This window comes from Neomonachus schauinslandi, chromosome 7 (assembly GCF_002201575.2).
Source record: "Neomonachus schauinslandi chromosome 7, ASM220157v2, whole genome shotgun sequence".
NCBI lineage: Eukaryota > Metazoa > Chordata > Mammalia > Carnivora > Phocidae > Neomonachus > Neomonachus schauinslandi.
In genome coordinates, this window is record NC_058409.1 from 103,048,236 (window position 1) to 103,075,271 (window position 27,036).

The 27,036-nt window shown below is 46.2% G+C and overlaps 1 protein-coding gene across 1 annotated transcript in view; it reads left to right on the forward strand.

Moving 5' to 3' along the window:
• ADAM19 (ADAM metallopeptidase domain 19) overlaps window positions 1–27,036 on the forward strand; it is a 78,279-nt gene that overhangs the window by 41,954 nt on the left and 9,289 nt on the right. The window contains exons 6-16 of the mRNA XM_021695569.2: window positions 2,765–2,957; window positions 3,617–3,682; window positions 8,404–8,475; window positions 12,052–12,218; window positions 14,358–14,442; window positions 15,573–15,712; window positions 17,448–17,625; window positions 20,206–20,295; window positions 23,691–23,886; window positions 25,198–25,306; window positions 26,597–26,801. Coding sequence (XP_021551244.2) covers window positions 2,765–2,957; window positions 3,617–3,682; window positions 8,404–8,475; window positions 12,052–12,218; window positions 14,358–14,442; window positions 15,573–15,712; window positions 17,448–17,625; window positions 20,206–20,295; window positions 23,691–23,886; window positions 25,198–25,306; window positions 26,597–26,801 — 1,501 coding nt within the window. The remainder of the gene's footprint in view (window positions 1–2,764; window positions 2,958–3,616; window positions 3,683–8,403; window positions 8,476–12,051; window positions 12,219–14,357; window positions 14,443–15,572; window positions 15,713–17,447; window positions 17,626–20,205; window positions 20,296–23,690; window positions 23,887–25,197; window positions 25,307–26,596; window positions 26,802–27,036) is intronic.

The window sequence follows — 27,036 nt, forward strand, 5'->3', positions numbered from 1 at the left end:
TACCCATCAGACCTTGTTATGTAACCTCTCTGGGGCTCAGTTTCCTCATCTATAAAATGGGACTCATGATGGTGCCTTATAACACTGAAAAAAGAAAAAAAAAGAATGACGATTGTAAGCACAGTGCTTGGCATATGGTTAACTCTCAAAAAATGGCCTCTAACAATGAAAAGTAGGCTAAATGCCTCCTTCATCTTCTTATCCCCCTGCAGACTGGTATCTTACTTCCGACAGGCCGATCACACCTCCGTGGAGAGTTACTAGTGCCTGTTAGTTGCAGCCATCTGTAAACCGGGGACATCTTTCTGGCCCACTCTGCAGAGCTGTTGTGACAGGCGGTGTGAAAACATGGTTAAGGTTGTGGGGCCTGGAACCAGACTGCTTGAGTTCTTACTACCTGTGTGACTTTGGGTCCGTTTATTAACCTCACCTAGCCTTAGTGTTCTTATTTGTGCAGTGGGGATCAGAAATGTTAGTGTGAAGAAGGAAATACTCAGCACAGTGCCTGGGCCACAGCAAAGCCTCTGTATAGCCACCATGATCACTCTTATTCACCATGGACCAAACTTTGGCCTGATCTCTGCTCTATTTGACCCAGAGGCTTGTTCAAGGGATGCCTGGTCAACTACACTGGAACCTTCACTGGTTCCTTTGTGGAACTTTCCACTCACTGGGTGTTATCTTCGCAGCCACAACCTGATGGGCACAAAACCATCATCTGACTCACTGTCAAGCCCTCTGTTTCCAATGTTTGGAGCCACTGGGGGAAACTGAGGTCATGGGAGGGGCCTTGGTCTGCCGAAATGAGAAGAAAGCTTGGGAACAGGATGCCCATGGTGGCTCTGCCCTCTGCCCTTTCCTGCCTGGACTCGAGAGCGGATGTGACCCTTGCTCTTCACCCCACTCCCACCCCCAGCTGTTCAGGGAGCACCTTTGGTATCCTGCTGAGGGGCTGGTCCCGGATTGCTGTGTCAGCCTGGGTGAGGCAGCCGGGAAGTCGTCCAGCTCCCTGGCACCGGAATGAGGTCAGCCAGGGATGGATGCCAGGAAAGCTGCTGCTGATCAGAGCTTGGCGCTATCCCTCCCACAGGCATCACAGGCTCTTCCCAAAGGGCAAAACCTGGGTGGGGATTCGAGGGGGTAGGGGAGGAGGTGGAAGCTGGGGCAGCCAGGGAGGGGTCCTGCCAGTTTAGAGTGACAAAGACTGACTTGGAGATACTTTAGCTTTTGAACTTTCTGGACAGATGAAGGCCTGCGGTTTTGGAGCCCATGAGATGCTGCTGGTGCCCTGGGGTTTATTCCTGGGCTTCTTCCTCTCCCAGAGCCCTGAGTGCATTCCTTTGCTACAATATTCATCTCACCACATCAAGGATGACAGATGCCTGCTCCATGGGCCTGTACTCACCCTTCCATGGATTATTTGTGACAGTGATCAATAATAGGTCCTGGCGGGGCGCCTGGGTGGCTCAGTTGGTTAAGCGACTGCCTTCGGCTCAGGTCATGATCCTGGAGTCCCAGGATCGAGTCCCGCATCGGGCTCCCTGCTCGGCAGGGAGTCTGCTTCTCCCTCTGACCCTCCCCCCTCTCATGTGCTCTCTCTCATTCTCTCTCTCAAATAAATAAATAAAAAATCTTAAAAAAAAAAAAAAATAATAGGTCCTGGCACTCTTCCTTTCGGAAGCCTCATTGATGGGGTGCCCCCAGGCAACTGTGTCCTATCCATCAGTGTTAGGGGCGATGAAATCTTTTTGCTCTGTTATATACTTTAGTGATTTATTTCCAGGTTCAGAGTCTAAGCTCCATGGGGAGAGGCTCTTTGTCTGTCTTGTTCACTTCTCCATCCTCATCAACTAGTTCGATGCCTGGCACATAGCAGGAGCTCAGGAAATACTTGTGGAATGAATGACTGTCCCCCAAAGAAGCTGTGAATTACTCGAGGACAGGGATGATGTCTAGATCACATCTAGTACAGATTAAGAGTTCAGTGTGTGAAAGAATATAATGAATGAACACATGTCCTTATTCTGAGTTCAGTGCCTGTATCTATAACCAAGAGCCAAGACTAGTCACGCATCCTTGGTTGTGGACATCACTTCACTAAAGAGCGGCCTCACTGGGGCTAGGAGGAATGCCATCGGTGATGCCTCTAGCTTTGGTTTCTTCTGTACACAAAAATCTTTCTATTTAATCATCTGGAGTCCTGTTAAATTAGTAAATTATCATTTGAATTTACACATGGGGAAACTGAGGCTTGGAGTGATTTTTTTTTTTTTTTAGAGATTCATTGAAGATCATTTGACAGCTTAACCTTGGAGCGAAGGCCAGAACTTGGGTCTCCTCACCCCCAGGCCACTGTTTCCTTTCCAGTCACCAGACCATCATTTTCTGAGTCTCTAAGTTTCAACTTTCGATTTTCATATGCCGTGTTTGAGTTTGGGAAGCTTTTTGGAATCCTGGTCTTACCATCCTTTATATTATTAACTGTCCCTGGTGAGCCTTTTTAGAACCTTTGAGCTTCTTTTAATAAGCTTTTAGTACCTGGAATTGTGTACCACCTTTCATATACATGTGCAGATTTCTCTGGAGAGGAAGTCTGAGTTTGCATCAGATTCTTAACCAAAAGGTGCATGACCGCATAATAAAGTTAAGAACCAATGATCAAAACCAACCATGTCATTTTGCATATGGAGAAACTGAGGCCTGAGCAAGAGACTTTTCCAAGACTATAATCTTTGACCAGAGATTCTGTTTCTCCCATTGACAGAGGCCTGATTATGGTGAGCAGTAACCTCAGCTACATCATCGAGCCCCTGCCTGACAGCGAGGGCCACCACCTTATTTACAGATCTGAACATCTCAAGCTGCCCCTGGGGAACTGTGGGGTCGAGTACTCCAAGTCCACCACCAGGGACTGGGTCCTTCATTTTATGAACCAGACCAAGAAACGACCTCGCAGGGTGAGTCTCAGTGCAGGGGTCCTTGAGGATCTTGAGGATGCTCTAAGGATCCTTGCTTTGGATCCAGGAGTATTTCCAAATTAAAGGAGATGGCCAGGAAGGAGGAAATAACGTTTCTCTTTTGTTCTAAGTTACTATCTTGTTCACTGCTGTGTGAGATACCCTTGTATTGGACAGAATAACTGCTTTTGGGAAAAACACTATGACATTTAAAATACCCTGAGATGCTGATTTCAGAAACTTTAAAATGCGAGAAAAAAAAATATGCCTCCCCTTTTGGAATAACCACTTAACCATATGCACAAAATGCTTATATTTATGTATACTGAAAATAGAGGTATGTGGTTTCATTGCTTTTTGGGAACTTGATTGTCAGCATGTTCCCTCACAGTATGGTGGCTCCTGTACTTGCCCACTCAGCTCATTATTTTTTGAGTATAAAGGACTGGACTCATAGTCCCAGAGCAGCCCCAGCGATAACCAAGATGGCGGGCAGAAGGTGTAGTGTGGATAATGGGGACTGTAACCAGCATCAAGTGTAAAATCAGTAAGGAGGTCGGCTGCTTATTAACTAGCACCATTTCTTAGCAGTTTTTTTTTTTTAATGAGGCCACACCCACCATTTCTACAGCTCTGATCTGCTTATATCTCTTTCTTAGATGAAAAGGGAAGATTTACATTCCATGAAGTATGTGGAGCTTTACCTCGTGGCTGATTATGCAGAGGTAAGGGGGAGGCAATGGGTTTTAGTGGAAAAGCGACACTCTCAATGGCTTCCGCTCCAGGCTTCTAACCACTTTAGGGAAATGCTGAAACATTCATCTTTCTCCAGTTTGTCATGTGATTTTGGCCTTAAATCTGACCAACGGCTCTTTTTGCTATTTTAAACATAGTTGGGGAAAAAAACAAGGAAAAAGTCTCTTCTGGCTCAATACATTAAACCGATAGAAAATCGGCAACTAGCGTTATCTGGATTAACATTTCTTAAACTGAGTCTGAAGACCTTTCGGTTTTGGCGCTTATTCTTAGGGAGCCCATAAATTCTCCATAGAAATTTCAAAAAAATTTTTTTGCAAAGATAATAAGTATATTCTCAGTCATCTGATTGAATACAATTTTCCTGTCCATGTATGGGTCCATTTTTATAATCCCCTTGGTGCCAAATGAGAACCATGGTTCCCAAAGCATCAGCGGCACCTGGGAACTTCCGAAGTACAAATTCTTAGGCCCCACCCCAGACCTGCTGAGTCCCAATCTGTGGGGCTGGGGTCCAGGAATCCCTGTTTTAACAAGCCCTCTGGGTGATTCTGGACACAGGCAAGTTTGAGAACTACTGACTAAGGAATAGCTGTTTGCCCTTTAATTCTGTATTTCTCAAATCAGCCAGATTCTCATGGGCCTTATATCGCTTTTAAGATCTGATGAACACTCATCTCTCTCACTCTTTCATTTGTTCATCAACGATACCTTGATTTTCTTGTATGTGTCAAGCACAGTGCTTGGCCCCAGGAGATTAAGACAGACCTATCCCTGACATCAAAGTTTACAGTAGCAGCACACAAAGTCAAGTGTGGTGACTGCCAAGATTGACGTTCCTAGAGGATTAGAGCAAAGATCCTGAAAGGTCTGGCATGGTTTTGGGAATTGGGGAAAGCTCCAAGGGGATGATGTTGAAGCTGACACCTGAAGAGTGGGTTCAGGTCCCAGAGATTAAACTAGCCATATTTCACCTCTAGTTCTCACTTCATGTAGTGACTCAACCACAACAGAACACATCTGGGCAGGGGCAGTCACAATGGGCTGAGCACTCACCGCGTTCTAATGCCGCTGCCACGCCTGGGGCTCCCCTAGGACAGAACTCGTCAGGGCTGCATCTGTCTCATGCCTCATCCAGATGCTGCAGTTACCAGCTCCCCGAAAAGACCTCATCCCAAGGCGGCTTTACCTAGCCTACAGTCTCAAAGCACGCATCCTGGAGCAGTGCGGGTCGTGGAAAGAACACTAGGCTTCGGGCCGGAAGAGCTGCCTTCGAGAGTGTTAGTGGCAGGGGCAGGCGGCCTTGAGCTGCCTTCAGAGACAAGGAGTTGTGCTAACTGGGCAGAAAAGTGGAGGTGAAGGGCATTTCAGGCAAAGGGAACATCATGTCCTCCTTTGAGAAGAATTTAGCTTTGTAATTGATGTAGGTATTGGTTTTTCCAGCAGCCTTTCTTTTTTTCTCTCTCTCTCTTTCTCTTTTGTTTTCCTTTCGAAAGACTGGTGTGTGTGTAGGATGGGGGAGCGGTGTGGGGAGCAAAATCTAAAGCTGATTTAAAAGCCGAGGCTCCATGGTCATGGGGAGAGGTAACGACGCTGGCCTCCGCCTGGCAGGACTGCCTTGTGGTGAGAGGGCCACTGGAAAAAAGCTGAGTTCTTCTGACTCTAGGACATTTTTCCATTTAAGCTTTTGTTAGATGATCTAAGATCATCTCATACAGTGGTCTTGGACTTTCTTTCATATATATATATATATTTTAGCCACAGAATCATTTGTTCAGATAAAGTTCCTAGGACTCCCAAAGCTCCTGATCTAGTGTAAAGGTGGGGTGATCCTCCCCTTTGGCCCTGCACTCTCCCCAGTGGCATCTTGCTGGAGGGTTCTAAAACCTACTGGGTGTGAAACTCTGGAAGCTGAAGTAGTGGGGGTGGGTTAGGGATTGGGCATCTTCAGTCTTGTGACCTTCAGGGTCACAGCAGACCCCCAAGAGGAAAAGTGGCCCCCCAGGTGCCTCAAAGATGGTGGTGTGGTCTAGGACCATCTTTCTGTTCCTGCAGAGAGAGCCTCCAGCACCAGTCCCATAGGCACTGCCAACAGGTTGTGATTCGTGCAGCCTGTGCATCAGGAATGTGCTCACTTCTCAGGGTCCTGGGCTTTGAAGGATTCACTGGAGGGTGATGTAATCAGCCAGGCTGGGTGCACAGGCTGACAAATCCCCTCCTCCCCACACCATCTCTCCCTGACTCCCTCTTCAAGTGGCCTCTCATCCTCTGCAGGCAGAAATGTATTCCTGACAATTAATTAATCTGAGAGGCTGGGAAGATAGGGAAGGGGAGGGCCGCCTTATCTGTGATTTACAACCTGGTGCTGAGACAGGCCAGGCTCCTTCTCTGGGCTCTGAACTCCATCCTGCAGGGAGCAGAGCCGCCCAGAGAGTGAGTTATTGTGGTAAAAATGACCAAACAGCTTCTCACTCCCTGGGCCTAGGTGGGAGGGCCTGGGGCAGCTCTCCATTTATTCATTCCACAGGTGAAATGGGAAATATAGGCAAGGAAAGAGCAAGACAGGATGTTGTAGGAGGATATGGGATAGTTGTAAAAACAGGCCTGCAGAGTGCTGTCATGCTCTAGACAGAAAGTGGGGTAGTTGGCAAAGGCCAGATGATATACCACATTTTACTTCCTGTGTCACCCTAGAAAGTATAAGGTTGAAATATTTCTTTCTTTCAATCAGGGATCTGCAAACTCTAGCCTATGGCCAAAGCCAGCCCACCACATGTTTTTGTAAATGGAATTCTATTGGCATAAATTCTTCCCGCTGTATGTGTTGTCCATGGCTGCTTTTGAGCTGCAGTGGTCCGAGTGGAATAGAGAGGACACAGTATGTCTGCAAAGCCTCAAGTATTTACAGTCTGGCCATTTATAGAAAGTTTGCTACTCCTGCTTGAGGCTGCTCTGGACAACATGGTACATTACTTCAAGTCTGGTGGTATTGTCAAGCAATTGTTTAAAGACAGGATTAATATATTTGAAAAACAGTGACCTCTGACTCTGATGTTCTAATAAATATTCAGTAAATGTTGCAGCCCTTTCTCTGCAGTGAGACCAATTTAGAAATGGGACGACTCTATAAAGAGAAACTTCAGGATTCACAAGTCATAGGTCCAAGTCATAAGGCTTTGCATCGAATTGCGCTCTAGAAAGCAATGGGGAAGTGAGATGATTGACGGTTCTGAAGAAGCCCAAGAAGTCCAAAAGCAGTGGGAGAATAGACACGGCGGTTTTCTTCCCTGTATCATGGCCAGCCACACTCTCATCCCAACAGATATCCCAGGGTGTTTTATCTGGCTGTTCTTTGTGATTCTTGCTTGAATATTTTTGTGGGCTGGGCTGGAGGAAGGATGTGAAGGGTTGGAATTGAAGAACCGTATAGAGTGTGTACAAGGTAAATCAGATGGGTACCCAGATTCTCTGTAACGATGGCAGCATCCAGGACATGCCCATCATTTGCAAATTTAGGTTGCAGTTGTAGCAGATTTTATCTTTACACTGTGAAGCTTCCCTTCATCGTTGCAGCTGAAAGAGATGTATTCCCTTTCAGGCAGGAATGATCAATGCGAGGCTACATACTGAAATGTCTCCCTACCAGTACCGATGGCAGACATTTATAATCGAGCACAGCACTCTTTCCTGCTGAACCCCATGCAGTCTCAGAATTCTTCTCACTGTAGAAGGCACTGCCAATCGATCCGAGTGGCATGCCAGAAAAGCCTGTTTGCCAAGGTCTTATGGTCCTGGTTGCCAGCACCCAAGTGTGTCATTCATGTGGCCTCCCATTGCAGTTATTTATGTGGCCATTTTAATTGTGTATTCCTTAAATACAGAATCTGCCATTGTTATTATTTCTGGCTCTCTTTCTGTTTTGTTTGGTTTTTTTTAAAGATTATTTTAGAGAGAGAGAGTGCAAGCGAGCAGGGAGAGGGGGGAGGGAGAGGGAGAGAATTCCCAGCAGACTCCCCGCTGAGTGCAGAGCCTGATGCAGGGCTTGATCTCATGACCCTGAGATCATGACCTGAGTGGAAACCAAGAGGCAGATGCTCAACCGACTGAGCCACCTAGGAGCCCCTCTCTTTCTGTTTTAATGCAAGGTCCTCTGGGCCAGTACCAGGATCTCACACCCTGTGTCCTACCTAGTGCCAAGCATAATGCTTTGCACATGGTAGACTTTTAGCAGCAATTTGATCAATGTTGATTGATCACATGTAGGGAGGCCTTGTGAGATCCCTGTGATGATGGCTTCATGTTGGAGTGATGACCAATGCAAGGATCAGGTTGGTCCCGCTTCTAAGCCACAGTGAGAGTTTGCAGGAGACCTGGTAATTTGGAGGACAGGAGAGCAGGTTTGACTTCAAGGGCTGGAGGAAGAGAATTCAATTTACTGTACATCTATGACATGTCTACTGTGTGCTGGCATTGAACTGGCAGCTGGGGATACCAAGATAAATGTGACCCAGGTTCTGCCCTCCCTGAGCTGACACCATGGGAGGGGGTCGGGGGAGAGGAAATTGTATAGAAATAATTGCTCGTAGGAGTCTGGAGAAAATAAAACCTAACTGAAAGACAAGAAATGGGGCACAGGAGGGGTCCAGGAAGGGGTTCTGGGGCCTCACCTTGCTCTGCTTGCTCCACTTAGTTTCAGAAGAATCGGCGCGACCAGGACGCCACCAAACACAAGCTCATGGAGATCGCCAATTACGTTGATAAGGTGAGACCAGGTGTGTACTTTGTGGGAAAGGTGCCAGCACCTTAGAGGGGCCACAGGACAGGACATGGCATGGCACCTGAGCTTCCTCAGGGATTGGTCACCCCAGCCAGTTTCGGAGAGGCAATAGCAATGCCATAGAGGCTCAGGGTGGTCATGACAAAGCCCTCAACTCTGTGACCTTAGCCAGGGAACTTACCTTGTTTGGGTTGCAGTTTTGTTTTGTTATGTTTTTAATTTACAAAGTAGAGGGGCTGGCTTAAATCAATGGCTTTCAATATTTTCGTTTTTCTGGTGGAACCCTTCTTTTAAATGAAATCTTATGCCAATGTCTAATACTAAGTCAGATAAAAACAGACTCTTTAAACCAAAGCAGGGGTGAGGATCCAGAGTGCTGTCCTCTTGCTCCTTCCCCTCACCCCTGCAAATGGCCGCCAGGGAACCTAGGACGTGAAAGAGCCCAGTTTAAGAATGCTTTAAGGTTCTCTAAGGTTCCCTCCAGGTATAAAGCCCAGAAGTTTCCTGACTTGGGGGAGAATTGAGGTAGGTCAGCATGGGAAATGTACAGAACCTTAAAAGTTGAGTGGTTTGTTTTGGGCCAATCTGTATAGCCTTCATCTATAAAATGGTTCTAAAATTATTTATCTCTTACAAAGACCATGTGAATGGTTAACTCTCCTAGATCAGGCCCTTTTAAAACATGCCCTTAGGAAATACCCAAATTCTTGAATTTTACTAGAACAGGCTGGTCTGGGACTCGGAAATAACTCTGTTTATATGAAACAGAGTATTTGTTACACTGCAAAATGCAGTAGAATAGATAACCTTAAATTACAGTACTCTCTTGATAGCCTAGTAGTAAATAGTTTTTAAAAACAGATTTTAATACGTTTAAGGTCACAGGTCTCTTTGAGAATCTGAAAATATTTATCGTACAATTTCAGGGCACTCAGCACTTCCGCAGCTTACCTCTGGGCCTGTTAGGAATTCATGGATCCCAGGTCTAAAGGGGAAATTATTTTTTTCTAAACATTAGAAGATAAAGAAGAGACATTAAATATTTTTTTTATGGATTTACAAGCAAATTTGGTAGTGTTCTGAAGTCATCAGGCGGGAGAGTCTGTAGTCTATGTTTTTGTTTTGCCCTAGATGGCTCTGGAAACACTGGTAACAGGTGAAAGTCATGAGCATTTCCTGGAAGGAAGGCCTCCAGGGACACAGCTCAGTCCTCTCTCTAGCTCTCAGTTCACTCAACAATAACATTTAAATGATCCTACATCCCAAACACTCAACATCTGGGAAAACAAGAAAAGCTCATTTCCTGGGGGGTATACAGGAGGCAGACCCTGTTCTCACCCACATGACGTCTATTGTTCTGGAGACCCAGCAGGTGGGAAGCTTGGCTGGGTCTCCCCTTTGTGAACTCCCCAGCTGGTCTGCGTGGTGGAACCAAGGGTGCTGACGAAAAGTGGAAGAGAGGCGACATTACGTCTCAGCCCTTATGTGAAGCCCCTAGCCTTGCTTAGCTGGTCCCTTCTGGCGAGCGGTCTTGGTTTTCTTCTGAGCAGCTGATTTTAGTCGCTGTGGCTGGGGTGAAGGAAGGCACTTTTCTGAGGCTTGCTGACCCAGCTACTTGAACTGAACTGTTGAACTAAAACTGGAATGAACTGCATTAATTTGCTGAATCATGAATCCAATCCAAAAATGTTTTTCCTTAACTGTGAAAAAGCCAAGTTTAAGTCCTTAAAAGCTCCCTCATGAAGCAAGTTAAATTGGAATCCAAACCCTTTATTTTCTATAATGATTGACCTGGCACAAAATGGGAAAATCAAAATTTCCTTTGCAATCAACTGTTATTTCATGGAATCTGGAGCCCATCTGAGACCGCAACTTCTTGGGGGCAAGATGATTCTCTGGATGTGTAAATACACCAGCACTGAAGCAGTGAGAGTCTTGAGTGGCTCTGAGATCTGATCTGATCATCTGGGCCTTCATCCTGGCTCCACTGTCTTCCTGCTGAGACTTTAGGCAAGTTACTGAACTTTTCTAAGCGTCTGTGCTTGGGACATAGAATGTGCTCAATAAACATTGATGTTACGATTGTTGTTTTTAGCTGCTGCAGTACCTGCCAATTTTGGATTAAGATGGTATCTTCCGCTCATGTGGCCTGGGTTTACGTGCAATTTTGTTTTCAGAGTCACTGCCTCAGTAATCTCTAGGGTAGGCCAGTCAAAGAATCCCTTCAACCTATGCCTTCCAGTGGTACTTAGCTCTAAAGAAAACCCTCTTCCTGTTTATGTGTGTATGAGATGAAAGATACCACGTCACAAAGGTCAGGTGTAGCTCTAGTCCAAAGGAACCTGAGAGTCAGGTCTCATTTATAGAATTTCAGGATCTCTGGACAAAACTCTAGAGGGGATCTGGGACCTCTGCAGCCTCATGCTGGCCACCTGTCTGGGACATTCGTGACAAAGCCTGAACACCTCCAGTGGTGGGAAAGGGAACTCTGGAGAATAAGCGTGTCCGTCTACTTGTATATCATGTATACCCATGTACTTCCAAAATGAGTGGGAGACCGCACGCAATAACGCATCCATTTACAATTTGGCATATCCATACTGCGGAATACTATTTAGCAATAAAAAGAATGACAAACTGATGTATAGGCCATGAGATGGATGAATCTCAAAAACATGCTAAGTGGAAGAAGCCAGACACAAAGACCACATATTATGTAATTCCGGTTAGAGGAAACGTCTAGAAAAGGTAAATCTATAGAGGCAGAAAGTAGATTAGTGATCGCCTGGGTCTGGGGGTGAAAATGGGAAAAGACTGTAAATGGACATGAGGGACCTTCTTGGTATGATGAAAATACTCTCTAATTGGATTGGGGTGATCATTTTACGTCTTGGTAAATTTACTAAAGATATTGAGCTGTACACCCCAAATGGGTGGATTTTATGGTATGTAAATTATACCTCAACATACAAGAGGAATTTTGTATAAGAGCACTTTTTAGACATGTATAAAAAAGATAAGTTAGGCAAGTTACTGAACTTTTCATGTAAGGAATTGGGAGAGAGGACTGTACTGGACAGCTGGGTCCAGGGTACTTATCACAGGCAGCAGCAAAGCTTAGCTCTGAGCTTACTTCTAACTAACTTTAGTTACAAGGGTGTTTTGGGGGTTTTTTCCTATTTTAAAATGAAATGGGTCTTCTTGTCTGTCGTACCTATTGGTCACGCCCCACTTTGGGAGCAGTTTAGAAACAGCACTGATGCTGTCTGCACATGAGAGCCCTGTCCACGTGGGGAAGCAAGTCTGTGTCCTGTCCTGTCTCAGTCTTCTTTCCTCTAAGCTGAGTGACTCCAGCTCTGCCTCCAGAACGTTGCGCATCTTAGGATCTCACTGCTCCCTCCTGAAAAATGTGACTCGCAGCCCCTGTTGCCTCCCTGCCCTGGGAGGCATGTGCTGCAGAGCAATCTGGTATCTGCTCTGAGTGCTGAGGTTAGGAAGGGGCACGTAAACGTCGGGCGGTGTTGACAGACGATGCAGTGGCCCTCCTGTGTGCGCTTTCAGTTTTACCGATCCTTGAACATCCGGATTGCCCTCGTGGGCTTGGAAGTCTGGACGCATGGGAATATGTGTGAAGTCTCGGAGAACCCCTACTCTACTCTCTGGTCATTTCTCAGTTGGAGGCGCAAGCTGCTCACCCAGAAGAACCATGACAACGCACAGTTAATCACGTACGTGGCCTTTGTGCATGTGTGTTTCCCCGGGCCTGGCTGCACAGCCCCCGCCTGCAGTGTGTGCACTCTCTGCCTTTTTCCCCCGGGGCTCAGTGTTGGTGGTACCAGCCATCCTGCCTCTCTGGTCCAGATAATCCCTTATTTCTCAGGCATGTGCTGTGCCCCCAAGACACCCAGGAAAGTATTAAAACCCTGAGAGTCATAGACTCTCAGTCAACCCCAAGCAGTGCTGACAATCTAGATGAGAAACTTAGACTTATACATATTCCGTTGAACATCTGAAACAGTTGGGTGTGTATGTGGGAAGTGACTGATCGTCACTTCAGACTTTCTAAGGGGCTCATTCTGGTCTGCATGGTGCTACGTTGTAGTACGCGTGCTCATCTCCCAAAGCAGTAGCTTACTTAGCTTGCCCTTCACTTTGTCCCCAGGGGCTCAGCGCTGAGTGCCTGCACTGGTTTGAGTGGCAGATAGTGCAGGAACCGTGTGTTGGCTGGGAGGGAGACATCGGGGGTGGGGGGAGTTGTGCCGGAATTTCTCCAATCCCGGAGAGAAAAGAATAGATAGTGTTGGGGGTCATGGTGGTACCTGAAGTCCCCCGGAGGTGGAGGGTGAGTATCTGGTGTTTTTAGTGTTGACTTCCAAAGGTATTCTGAGACAGTTATAACCAAAGGCCCATACATAGTAAAACCATTTTGCTTTTGTTCCCTAAAAAATCTCTCTGAATCAATGATCAGTTAAACATTTGTTCACTCTTTAAAAGAAATGGGGAGGGGCGCCTGGGTGGCTCAGCTGGTTAAGCATCTGCCTTCAGCTCAGGCCCTGATCCCAGGGTGCTGGGATCGAGCCCCACATCGGGCTCCCTGCTCAGTGGGGAGTCTGCTTCTCCCTGTCCCTCTGCCTGCCACTCCCCCTGCTTGTGCACTCTCTCTCTCTGTCTCTGTCAAATAAAAAATAAAAAAAAAATCTTTAATAGAAGTGGGGAAATAACTGTACCAAAAATCTGGGCTATGGTTATTTCACAACAGTACGTTCACCTAGGAAATTTTTGGGTTTTGCCTGAACTTTGGAAGCCTGCTGTCCTGCTTGGAATCCAGGTGTCCAGTAAGACTTCCCTAGGGCCGTGTCTAAGTTTATAAAATGACCTGTGTGGCTTCCTAGAGATTTGCATATATTTTATGTGTTTTCTTGCACATTGTTTCTCTGAAGAAGAATCTGCCTTCAATTCAGCAAACACTTATTAAGTGCCCTCTATGTGTCAGATACTATGCTAAGTTCTGGTGACCCCCAAAGAAATAAGGCCATCTTGGCTCTCAAAGGTCTTGTGGTCTCGGTGAGAAGACAAACAGGGAGCTCTGAAAGCACCGCAAAATGGGTTTCCATGTAGATCCTTTCAGTAAATCCCATGTTTGTGGAATGCAGGAGAATACTGGTGTTTTAGTCATCCCCTCTCCTCTGCCCTGGATGGATACAGCTGAGAGAGGGGTGGATTGAACTGGGGGAATGTAGCTGGCTAGTGGCAGGTTTGCATCACAATTGCAAAACAAAAGCAGAAACAGCTCATCTTTGCACCCAGCTGCACTTTGCGAGGCTCCTGATGGGACACATCTGTTTCCTTGGCCCCAAAGTGATGTGGAAATGAAGCATCAGCCCCCACAGCTGCTGCCCGATCCCCCAACCCCGCCCCAATACGCATACCACAGAGCCGGGGATATGGCCTGGGCCCCTGGCAGCTGACAGAAGTGGTCATGAGTCACTTCAGCATCAGAACCTGGGCCACTCTCCCCTCAGCCCCTCCCTCTCTGACCTTTTCCTCTGCAGCAGGAATGGGATGCTGCTTTATGAGCCCTGCCCATTTCCTTCCAGGGAATGGGGCTCTGGGCATACTGTGGGAAAAAGCGACCTTTTGCCCTTTCTATTTCTCTGGAGCAGTGAGAGAGTAGGTGAGAGGAAGTGAGAGGTGTGGTGACCTGGAAGTTGTCCAGCTGGCCTAGAACACCAGGGTCTCTCTCCTTGGGAAGGATCTAGGAATGTCAGCGGGGCCAAGGAACTCCATGATGGCCACCTGTTCCCAGGCACAGTGGAACAGCCCTCCCAACTGCCATCTGAATGACCTTCTCTTGTTCCTTCCTGCAGGGGCATGTCTTTCCACGGCACCACCATCGGGCTGGCCCCCCTCATGGCCATGTGCTCTGTGTACCAGTCTGGAGGAGTTAATATGGTGCGTCTCAACCAGTATGTTGATGCTGTAGAAGGCAGAAAACTGCCTCATGGGACAGGAGGTCATTTTGTGGGGGAAAAAAAAAAAATTATACTTATTATTGCAGGGAAAAAAACCTTGACATCAAGTCAGGCAGTTATTTAAAATGAAGTCATTAAGGGGCGCCTGGATGGCTCAGTCGTTAAGCATCTGCCTTCAGCTCAGGTCATGATCCCACGGTCCTGGGATCAAGCCCCGCGTTGGGCTCTGCTCAGCGGGAAGCCTGCTTCTCCCTCTCCCGCTCCCCCTGCTTGTGTTCCCTCTCTTGCTGTGTCTCTCTGTGTCAAATAAATAAATAAAATCTTTAAAAGTAAATAAATAAATAAAATGTAGTCATTAAGTTCTTTTTTTTTTTTAAAGATTTTATTTATTTATTTGAGAGAGAGAGAGAATGAGAGAGAGCACATGAGAGGGGGGAGGGTCAGAGGGAGAAGCAGACTCCCTGCCGAGCAGGGAGCCCGATGCGGGACTCGATCCCGGGACTCCAGGATCATGACCTGAGCCGAAGGCAGTCGCTTAACCAACTGAGCCACCCAGGCGCCCTAGTCATTAAGTTCTAAGAGATGGAGGTACCTAGGGATAAATTTTCATTTATTATAGTTTATCCCCAATTTTCAAGCTCAGGAGAACCCTGGAAGTGATTACATCTAGTGATGTCACTAGATCTCTCTCATCTCTCAAACCAAGGGCTGGAGAATAGTAAGATAATAGAAATAAAAAAATATTTTTTATCCTCGGTTTTATGTTATTATGCATATCATTATGAAACAAGAGCTTGTCTCAAAGTCATGGTCAGGAAATTATTGTCTTCTTTTGAAATTCTCTCTAGCTTTGTGGGACTGTTTTGATTATTCATCTCTAGCCTGTGAAGTAGATGTCAAGGAGGCCTGCCCTCCATTTGTCTGTCCACCTCTTTATCCCGTATTTATCCACAGATGTAGCATGACAGTTAAAAGCACAGGCTTTCGTCACCGAGTCTGTGGGCGCACTGATGGTGGAACCGGTGGGCAGCTGTGAGGCCTGGCTAAGAAAAGACAGGAACAGGGAGTAGGGAGAGCTGTGTTCTTGACCTGCGCTCTCTCCTTGGGCAGGACCACTCTGAGAATGCCATTGGCGTGGCTGCCACCATGGCCCACGAGATGGGCCACAACTTCGGCATGAGCCATGATTCTGCGGATTGCTGCTCGGCCAGCGCGGCTGACGGCGGGTGCATCATGGCAGCTGCCACCGGGTGAGTCAAGCAGCCAGGTGAGGCGAGCAGAGTGTGTGAGGACAGTACAACCCAAGTGTTCCTCCCCGTCGGCCCTAGGAGCCTCTGTCACCCTCTCTTGGGGGCCTTGGAGAGAAATGCGGTTGACAACAAAGAAATTGGAAGAGAACCAAGAAAGCAAATGTGTGCAAGGAGCTCTAGGTTTGTAGCAGGCAATTTGGTGCTGGTGGAACCCTAGGTATACTTAATTCTGTCTTAAGGTCTTCAGCTGTAAAATTGGCCTGACCACATGTGTCTTTTTCACTTCACGAATTTTTGAAGAGGACCCATTTTGAACAGCCCCAATCCTTAAGTTCCCTTTTGTCCCAAGGGAACTTGGTCAGTGCTGATTCAAAGTTCTGATGTAGCCTACACAACAAGGAAAAGGACAGGGAGCAACGATGCCCACATAGTGACTCCTCAGGGAATTTACAGGTTGCATTTACCGTGAGGAACAAGAAAAGCCAGCTACGTCTTACTGTATCTGTGACGGGTTTTTTAATCAGAGCCTTTGAAAGAAATTCTGGTGACAGCCACAACTCTTAGTCACAACTCTTAATATTTAGTATCTGAACTCATACAGCAGAGAGCATTGGGTTCTTCCAAGACCTGAGTCACTCTTTGGAAGGCATCATGGTAGGAATTTGTGTTCCCTCTACTCCAAACCATTAGAGCCTGCTTATGCTTCTCAGGGAATGCTGTTTCAGTGTCTCTAAGAGGAAATGCAACTTTCTTGGGGTTCCAGTGTCCAGTGTTTGTTCATCGCTTCTTGGCTGTGACATAGATAGGATGATGTTGACATGCAGGATACAACTCCATGGGTCACGCTCAAATCCCTAAGAGCTCACAGTTAAGTCCATCCTTTTCTCTCTCAATCTGAAAAGCATATTTATAGTCATATGGTTGAGAGTTATATTAAGTAATACTCCATTTTGTTTTTAAACTATAAGCAAATATAAACTACTAAAGTAGCTTAAAAATTGTTGGCCACAAATTCCTTGTGACAGACCTAATAACTGTAGGGGACCCTCCAGTGTTTAACTTTAGTTGGTTTAGAGCATTGGGAAGAGGATAACTCTTCCTTTATAGACCCAAATTGTGGTACTGACCTGCTGTTAGAGAATGTATGACTTCTGATTCTTTTTTTCCAATAGTAAAACTCAGGACCTTTCATAATCTTATGATAAAACTATGCATCTGTGAATTGCTGGTTGAGTTTGGAGTGCTGCCTGTATCCTTAGAATAGAGGTCATAAGATTCCTGGCCCAATGAAGAAATTAAACCCATGATCTTGGCTTCTTTTTTTTTTTTTTTTTGGCCTGCTCTTCTGTTCCAAGAAAATCTCCATCTAATATCAGCTTCAGGAAAAGTTTGGGTTGGCTAGTATTTTATTCAGCTCTAAAACTCAGGAAACCTATTTTAACATATTCAATTACCCTTTATTTATTGCACCCTTTCCTACAAAGGGCAAAAATTGCTGCTTCTGATTCTCAAATACCTCCTCCATGCACAGTGAGGGAAAAAAGAACATAATGGGGTGCTTAGAAAGAATTGTAAGATAATGTATCAGTGATGTTCTAATGGGACAGAAAGTGTGTGCATGGGACTATGGGGGTCTGAGTCCAGGTGGAATCAGCCTCATGGGCGGCAGGATTGAGACTGTTCTGGCTGCTTGATGCTCAGATTACCAACTAACTCTAACCTTACTCCCTGCCAGGCATCCCTTTCCAAGAGTGTTCAATGGATGCAACAGGAAGGAGCTGGACAGGTATCTGCAGTCAGGCGGTGGGATGTGTCTCTCCAATATGCCAGACACCAGGACACTCTATGGAGGCCGGAGATGTGGGAATGGGTACCTGGAAGATGGGGAAGAATGTGACTGTGGGGAGGAAGAGGTAAGGTGTCATGGTAGTGCTAGTGGGAAGGGAAGAATGGGCACTGGTTTCAAATCTTAGAGTCAAAGAGAATGCAACTGAATACTTCTTAGTCTTAGGCATTTCCCACATACACATGGCTATCAAAGACCCCCATCACAAATCAGATGTGGAGAGTAAGCCTTCAATATGGACCATTTTTGCAGACTCTTTCAGTTTGAGGTTGGCACTGTTGGTGTCCAGGTCAGGGTGGAGTTCTCCTTGGGAGTTTCTCATCTAACCAAAACCCATCATCTCTTCCCCAGTGGAGTTACAGATGGCTTCCTTGGTCCTCCAGCTGCACGGAGTTTATTCCAGAGGCCACACAGCTGGATATATGAACTTGAACCTGGGCCTTGAGGAGGCTTAAAATAACAAGCTTGGGCTATTTAGGCTGGAGAAGAGATGATTGAAAGAGGATGTAGGAAGTACTGTTAGGTCTGGAAAGGGCACCTGCAGGAAGAATGAACAGAACTGTTTGTGTTCAAGCTGCTTTCCTTCCTTCTGATCTTCAAAATGAGTGGTGGGCATGCAACATAGCGCTGTCATCTTTGGCAGATGTGTGTTGTTCTGCAAAAAGCAGAACTGGATAGTTTCATGTCTATTTTCTAAAGGATGAAATATGTACATTAACATATGCAAAACAGTCAACTGTGTGAAGGGGAGACTGAGGGTATGTATAAGACTATTTGATATTAAAACCTTTTCTATGGTTTGATTTTTGTTTTTTGTTTTTGTTTTGTTTTATTTTTGAGAGAGAGGGAGAGCAGGGGAGGAGCAGGGGGAAAGGGAGAGAGAGAGTCTTAAGCAGGCTCCATGCTCAGTGCAGAGCCTGACACAGGGCTTGATCTCACGACCCTGAGGTCGTGACCTGAGCCAAAATCAAGAATGGGCTGCTCAACTGACTGAGCCACCCAGGCACCCCTGATCTTTAATGTCAGCACCTAACTTTCATAATAAAACAAAAACTAGTGAAAGGTTCTGCCTCCCCCAACACCATGAATTCAGAGAGATCAGTCCAGACTCAAGAGAAAGGAGAGAGTTGTCCCCTCTTACCATGGAGGGTCTAGTGGAGTTGAGGAGCAGTCCATGAGTGGGCTCAGCCAGTTGGCTTATGTTCAGCAAATATTTACTGAGTGTGGGGCACTATGTTGGGTGCTAGGGATAGGATGGATAGCAAAAATAGACATGGTTCCTGTCCTTGTGGCGCATATTATCTCCTGGGGGAAACACACAGTGGCCAAATAATTGCAGAAGTGTATGAGCACAATTTGTGGTAAAGGCTTAGGAGGGCCAATGATATGTGCTGTGAACATTTGCAGTGTGAGGTGGGAGTGTGACTTCTGACCCCATATCTGCAGGCGAAGTTGTGAGTTACTGAGGAGCACAAGGAGATAAAGCACATTTCAGCTAGAGGAGAAGCCACACCCTGAAGTGGGAGGAAACATGATCTGCCTGGAGCCTAGGACAGTGGGAGATTAATGGAAGATTTCTCTTAGGGGAAACAAGTGGATGGGCATCGTAGTCGGGCATGCAGTGTGTCTCTCCAACAGACCAGATCTGGGCAGTTAAGGTTAGGATATGGTTCATAAGCTTGGGCAGGCCGCAGGCAGACATGGCTTGAATTCAGCTTCAGCACTTGCTGAGTGTGTGCCTTGACCAGCATAAGACTTGTCTGAGCTCCATTTCCCTATCTGTGAAATGGGAATAATTGTGCCTCACAAGGCTGTGATGGACCTATGCATGGGGCCTGGCACATTGTCAAGACATGGTTTAGGATAGGCCTATGAATATAATAGGAGTGTGATAAGGACACTCAGAGTCATGGGGGGCGCGTCTCTCATCATCTTTTGAAATCCCATGCTGTACATCAGCAAGTCAGGACCCATAAGGCAAGAAGAAGAGAGGGGAGCATGGAACCCCTAAAGACCTTCTGTTCCAAAAAGGTCCAGGCCAGTGAAGGGTGAGGAAGAGCAGCAGATGGTGAGAGCAGAACTTCTGAACTCAGAAGTTATTCCAGCCTGGCCTTTGCTTTTGATGGCCTTTTCTTATGGGATAAAAGGCCCAGAGTGTAGAAGACATGGTCTCTGGACGTTCTATTGGGGCTGAGAAAAACAAATCCCAGAACTCTTCTATAGTGTACTATTATGCTAAACATCATGTTTTTGAAGAATATGGGATTGCAGGGAGAAACATACATATTAGATTAAATTAAAAAGCAGTGTGGATACTATGATTTTGTAAAATAAGTATGTGTCTACATATGTGAAAGGGAAAACACCTGGGCAAGTAGTCACACCCAACATGTAGTTGTGTTTATGTTGTGATGTGACTGGTGATTGTGCTTTTTATATGTTTTCTGTGATAAATACAGATGACCTTCATGATAAACCTACAAAGCGAATTTTTTGGTAAAGATTTTCTGGGGAGCTTGGGCCCCAGGGGCCTGTGGGGCAGGGGTGGGGAAGTGTGGGAGGTGGGTGAAGGGCTTCCCCCTGCCCTGAGTCCTGTCTCCCTGCTCTGCTGCCCCAGAGCCCATGACCATACCCTCTGCCTCTGCAGGAATGTGAGAACCCATGCTGTAATGCCTCGAATTGCACCCTGAAGGAGGGGGCTGAGTGTGCCCATGGCGCCTGCTGTCACCGGTGTAAGGTAAGAGGCCCTTCTCCTCCCCCCCCCCCCCGAGCCCCAGGGCTCTGACCTGACAGCCCAGTGCTCTGCTGGGGGCTGATGGCTGGGATTCAGCCTCCATCCCTCTGGGAAGTGATGGCAGCAAAGGTTCAGAAACATGCAGCTGGGCCGGCCCCTCAGACAGAGTTTACTATTTCCTATATTACGCCTCACTGGCTTCAAATCATCCTAGAGGGCTGTGCCACCTGGAAGATGGGAGACTGACTTTATTTATTTATTAAAATTTTATTTTATTTCATTTAAATTCAATTAATTAACATACAGTGTGTTATTAGTTTCAGAGGTAGAGTTCGGTGATTCATCAGTTGCATCAGCCTACTAACCATCTGAGTCGAGGTTCCTTATCTGTAAAATGGGAAGAGTGTTAATAACACCGACCACCCACACCGACCACCCAGAGAGACTCGAAGACTCAAATGGGAAACTTAGTCTTTACCATTCCCCACTGTTGTGCTATTGATCAGGTTATTTTTATCTCCAGAAAGAGGCAAATAACTCATCAGTTGCATAAAAACACCCAGTGCTTATTACATCACTTGCCCTCCTTAATGCCCATCATCCATTTACTCCACCTCCCCACCCACCTTCCCTCCAGCAACCCTCGGTTTGTTTCACAGAGTCTCTTATGGTTTGTCTCCCTCTCTGATTTTGTCTTATGGAAGACTTTTTTTTTTTTTTTTTTTAAGAAGTGTCCAGAGAGAGTAGGCTTGATTTTATTTGGAGTTCATAATAATAATCGTCATAATTTTGACTAATATTAATGGACTTCTTCTTATTAGATGCCAGGCACTAGGCAGAGAATTTTATATATATTAGCTCATTCAATCCTCGCAACAGTCCCATGAGATGTATATTAACATCCTCACTTTAAGAGGAGTAAACTGGGGCTTGGCGGGTATAGGACCACACAGCCGGGGGGGGGGGGGGGGGGGGTGAACCACGTTTGCCTGCCTCTGGAGCCTACAGTCCTAGTATTGAGGTGGAAGATATTGCTACTAATCTTACTATAGCTTCACAACCTCTTATCTATAATTCTGAAATTCAGAAAATTCTAAAAGCTGGAAAAAAAATTCTTAACTCATTTGGTGGCAAATCTTACCGGAATTGACATAATGATATTCTTTTTTTAAAAAGATACACTTAACAGGTGGGAGCCAGGGCTTTGTTTTGTGGTTGTGTTTGCAGTTATTGCCGTTTGTTTGCCTAGTTCTCACTCTGGCTCTAACCATTCTATGTAGACTTGGCCAAATTAATGGAACTTTTGTTCCATACTGGTGAGATAAATATTTGTTGCACAAATAAATCAATGAACAAACCTGAGATTGATCTTTGCTACATGACCTTGGCTGATCAATTTGATCTCTGTGCCTCTATTTCTTTGTCTCATGAATTAATCTGAATAAACTCTAAGATTAAAAAATAATAATAAATAAATAAAATAAAATACACACTTAAAGTGAATATTTCTGTTTTGTTGCAGAAAAATTAATGTGTTTGATTGTAGTGTGTTTATATAAAGTATAACCCCAGGCCTTGCTGGGGGGGTCATATAATATACATATGTAATGTATGAATGTATATACATACACATGTATGTACATATATGTAATGTCTACTTTCTGAAATCTGAAAAGTCTGAAGCCCATCTGGCCCCAAAGTTTTGGTAGGAATTGTGGACCTATGCTTCCATCTGCCACTTGCTAAGTGCTCATTATGTGCTAGATACTGTTCAAGTGCTCTGTTTAAAAAGTTTTTTTTTTTAATTTATTTGATAGAGAGAGACACAGCGAGAGAGGGGACACAAGCAGGGGGAGTGGGAGAGGGACAAGCAGGCTTCCCGCCGAGCAGGGAGCCCGATGTGGGGCTCGATCCCAGGACCCTGGGATCATGACCTGAGCTGAAGGCAGACGCTTAACAACTGAGCCACCCAGGCGCCCCCAAGTGCTCTGTTTGACCACAGTCCTTGTAACAATCCCATGAGAAGGTTATTACTCTGTGCTAACCCAGAGAGGTTAAGTAGCTGCTCCAGGCCCCACTGCTGGTTAAGGAGCTGGGATTTGAACCCAGGCAGACTGGCTCCAGGTGTGTCCTTTGGTGGTAGAGATGCATCCTGCGTCTTCCTCCTCCACACATGGCCAGTGCCCACCCTTGCAACTGAGGCTCCATGCTTTTAGCAAGCTGCTCAGATGGGCCCATTCTCTGCCTTCTCTCCTGGGAAGGCCTTGTAGGTGGTATGGGGTCACCTGGGAGTAGGGACGGCACTATTCTCAGATGCAGCTTTCCTTACAGGCCTGGGGAAACTCACCATCTGGTTTCACTCTAGGGTAGACTTGGCATCTCCCCGTGGAGGTTGTGCCCAGTGGGGTCCTTTGAGGCTTCGACCATGGCCTGAGAATAAGCATGGACAATGTCCATTCAGTTTGGATCTCAGAAAGGATCCTCTGGAGAGAAGTGTATGCAGAGACATGAGGCTTGGAGTCTGAAACCTTCAGTGCAAGCCCTGGTAGTGTGATTTGGGGCAGCCTACTAACCATCTGAGTCGAGGTTCCTTATCTGTAAAATGGGAAGAGTGTTTAATAACACTGACCACCCAGAGAGACTGGAAGACTCAAACAGGAAACTTAGTCTTTACCATTCCCCACTGTTGTGCTATTGATCAGGTTATTTTTATCTCCAGAAAGAGGCAAATAACAGCATCTGCCTCATGGATATTGTGAGGCTCACATGGGATCAGTATGTGTAGCTTAGCCCAGTGCTTGGCTCAGTAATGGGGATATATTATTGCTCAAGTGCTTTGTAAATTCAGGGGTGTTGTGTGAATAGTGTGTGTGTGTGTATGTGCATGCACATTTGTGTGTATATATTAGTGGGCCTGGCTCTTTAGCCACTTACTGGCCAGCAGACTTTCGATACCTTGCTTAACCTCTTCTGCCTCAGGTTTCATCATCTGTAGAATAGGGATAATTATATATTACCTAGAACTCTCATGAAAAGTAAATGAGGTAATATTTGTACCAGGCATTAAGTGGGAGCTCCGTAAAAGTAGCCATTATTACTAAAGCACTTAGTAAACTATAAATTGTTGCATAAATATTATTCTTACCTACTTCTTAAAACGGCTAAGAAGAGGAAATGAGTTAGCATTTGTGAAAACACCTTGAAAACCTCTAAGTCATTATTCATATTAGAAGGCTAATGATGGTTTAAGCTAATGAGGCCATGCAAAATAGCGGTCCCCGGAATACTGGAAATGGGAAACTCTGTTCCACAAGAGGGATGCCCACGAGACCTTTGCTGGTAGGGTCGAGGGCATGCGGGAGATTGACTGTTTTTTCCCTCTTGTTCTCTCGGTTCAGCTGCTGGCCCCTGGAACCCTGTGCCGTGAGCAGGCACGGCAGTGCGACCTCCCAGAATTCTGCACGGGCAAGTCTCCCCATTGCCCCACCAACTTCTACCAGATGGACGGCACCCCCTGTGAGGGTGGCCAGGCCTACTGCTACAATGGCATGTGCCTCACCTACCAGGAGCAGTGCCAGCAGCTGTGGGGGCCTGGTAAGTACTCTCCTACAGAATGGCCCTCCTCCTGCCCCACCATTTCCAAGCCAACCTCCCCCTGCAGGCCCTTGGCGTAGCTTAGACCCTTGGCTTCCAAATGGCCTCTCTAGATACTACCTTTCTACTTCCCCTTGACTCAGGGTAGACCTTCAGAGAGACACAGTGAGCAGTATTCTTCCCAGTTCCTTGATGCTTTAAATCCTCACAGTGGGTAAACGGATAAGAGTAATCCAACAGAAAAATGGGTAGAGCATGGAGACAGAAAAGGAAATACAGATGACCCTTAGCTGTGAAAAGATCTTTAACCTCACTCATTAAGTGGAAGCAAATTAGAACTACTATGAGATGGGATTTCTCATATATCAGACTGGCAAAGACTGCAAAGTTAATGTAATAACAATTATAATACCATAACTGTAACAGTAAGAGTGGTAATAATGTAGTGTGGAGAATGTGGGGAATCATATAGGTACAACCTGTATGGAAAGTGATTTGAAGATATCAAAATTCATGGGAGCTTCTCATTGGACCCATCCATTCCACTAGTTAGGAGTGTACCCTACTCTTCTATTTACACATGTATGTGAAGACAGATTTATAAGGATACTGTAGCAGTGTTAGTGATAGCAATAGCAACCTAGATAGCCTTCAGTAGCGACCGATTAAATTAATCCTGGTACACCCATGTCGTGGAACCCTCTGCAGCCGAGTAAAAAAAGGAGGCAACTCTGTATGTACTGAATAAAACTATCTCCTACAATAAATTAAGTGAATAATGCAAGATGCAGAACAGTGAATAGAATTGCTGCCATTCTTTATTAGATTATCTCTAGAAGATACACAAGAATTGTATCTAGAAGATAGAGAGATACAGTTACCTTTTGAAGATACATTGTTAGTTGTGACTGCTTCTCCAGGTTGTGAGGAAGTAGGAACTGGAATGGCTACTTAGAAAAATAAAGACATACTTTATTTCCTTAAAATTTTGTGCATGTATTACCTATTTTAAAATCTGAAATGGGACACGACTTTTTCATTACAGTGAAGGCTGAGCAAACAAACCACCCATAGTTATAATACCTCAATAAGGTATAAAGAACTGATATAAAAGCTTCTGTGAGTAGGTCTTGATGAGAAGTTGGGGGTGGAATAACCTGATGGGGGTACAGGAAGAAAAAGCTGACCATTCCCTCCCCCAAAAACGTTCTTAACCTCATGACTTTACCAAGGGCTAGCTTTGCACTTCGGGAGCTTCTGACCTTTCCTAAAGTTGGCTAGTATGCTGATAAATGTTTCTTGCCCACCCAGGAGCCCGGCCTGCCCCTGATCTCTGCTTCGAGAAGGTGAATGTGGCAGGGGACACCTTTGGAAACTGTGGGAAGGACATGAATGGGGAACACAAGAAGTGCAACATGAGGTGATGACCGTAGGGCTAACCCCATAAGATGAAGTGTGACAGGGCAGTTTCTGCTCTATCCTCACTCCTGCCTAGCTCAGCAGCCTGGGCCTTTAAATAAATTGTCAGAGTCAGTCACCTATTCCAGGCCCGTTGTTAGACAATGTACCATTCAGTCTCGGGAAGTCAGAGGGTGGGTGTGGATGGCAATGCTTCCCAGAAAGCTGCCACACTTCCTTTTGGGACCTTACAGTTGGGCAGAGAATCAGCTCTCTTGGGTCATTTCTGTGGGATGCTAATTATACCCTCACCTGAATAACCTGTCATTCACTCATTCATTCATTCATTCATTTCAACCAGCCATCCACCCATCCACCCACCCACCTATCTACTATCTGTTGAGCATTTGCCATATGCCAAATACGATGCTGAGTACACGGGACTTTTAGTTAACAATACCATGTGATACCAGAACTGAGGCGAGAGCCACCCAAACTGGTCTTAGTAGGTCAAGGTGATGTCCCAAGGGAAGTTAGGTCTAGACTGAGATCTGGAGAAATTATCTAGTTGAGCAGGACGGGGAATGTTGTGGGTATACGGGAGAGTAGATAGATGAGTAGAGAAAAACTGGTGGCAGGAGGAGCTGAAAACAGTTTGATTTAGTTAAAGTATGATGTTGGGGTACAGTCGAGGGGGAGCTGCTGAGAAATGAGCCTGGACGGCTGAGCAGGGACCAGATCATGAAAAGCCATGAAGGCATGACTAGGCCAGTTTGGACTTTGGCTGAGAGGAGTTTGGAAATTAGACTCCAGTGGGGGCAAGACAGGAAGCAGGGAGATCCGACTCTTGGTGTCCAAGTAAAGAAGGGTGGTGATGTGGTTTAGGGTTAATGTATATGAGGGAAGACTGACAGAGCTCAAAAATCACTTGAACCCAGGAGCGAGGGCGAATGGGGCGTTGGGGCTGACCCCAGGCTTCTGTCTGCAGCCCCTGGGTCCATGGGGGTGGCGGCTGGAGCATAAGGGGGCAGTTGCTCAAGTCAGGCAGTTGTCCTTGCAGTAAAGAGGACTTCCTCAAGCTTGTTCTCTGGCCTAGATCTACCTGGGGACAAGGATCATATTTCCTGTCCCAAGTCCAGTTTCACATGAGATCTCTCCTGCTGGATCCCTAGAGCACACTCACGGCTCCCTGGCCCCTCTCCCTTCTGAACCTGCTCTCCTGGTCGAGAAAGACCGAGGCTCTTCTGTGCCCCAGCTCTTCCCCTGCCTCTGATTCCACCTCCTTTTCTCTCTCTCTCTCTCTCTGGCTCAGAGATGCCAAGTGTGGGAAGATCCAGTGTCAGAGTTCTGAGGCCCGGCCGCTGGAGTCCAACGCAGTGCCCATTGACACCACCATCATCCTGAATGGGCGGCAGATCCGGTGCCGGGGCACCCATGTCTACCGTGGTCCTGAGGAGGAGGGGGACATGCTGGACCCAGGCCTGGTGATGACCGGGACCAAGTGTGGCTACAACCATGTGAGTCCCTGCCTCACTCAGGGGAGAGGGGAGTGACTGACAAATGTGAGCTCTGGAGGGAAGGTGTCCGGGCTCCAATCCCACCTTTGCAGCCTCCCCCAAGCCTCAGTGGCTTCCTTTATAAAGCATGTTAGCAATAGCATGACCCACCCCATAGAATTGTCATAAGGATTGCATGAGAGGATCCCTGTAAACCACTTAGAGGGACTAGCTATTATCACTTTTGTCCTCATCA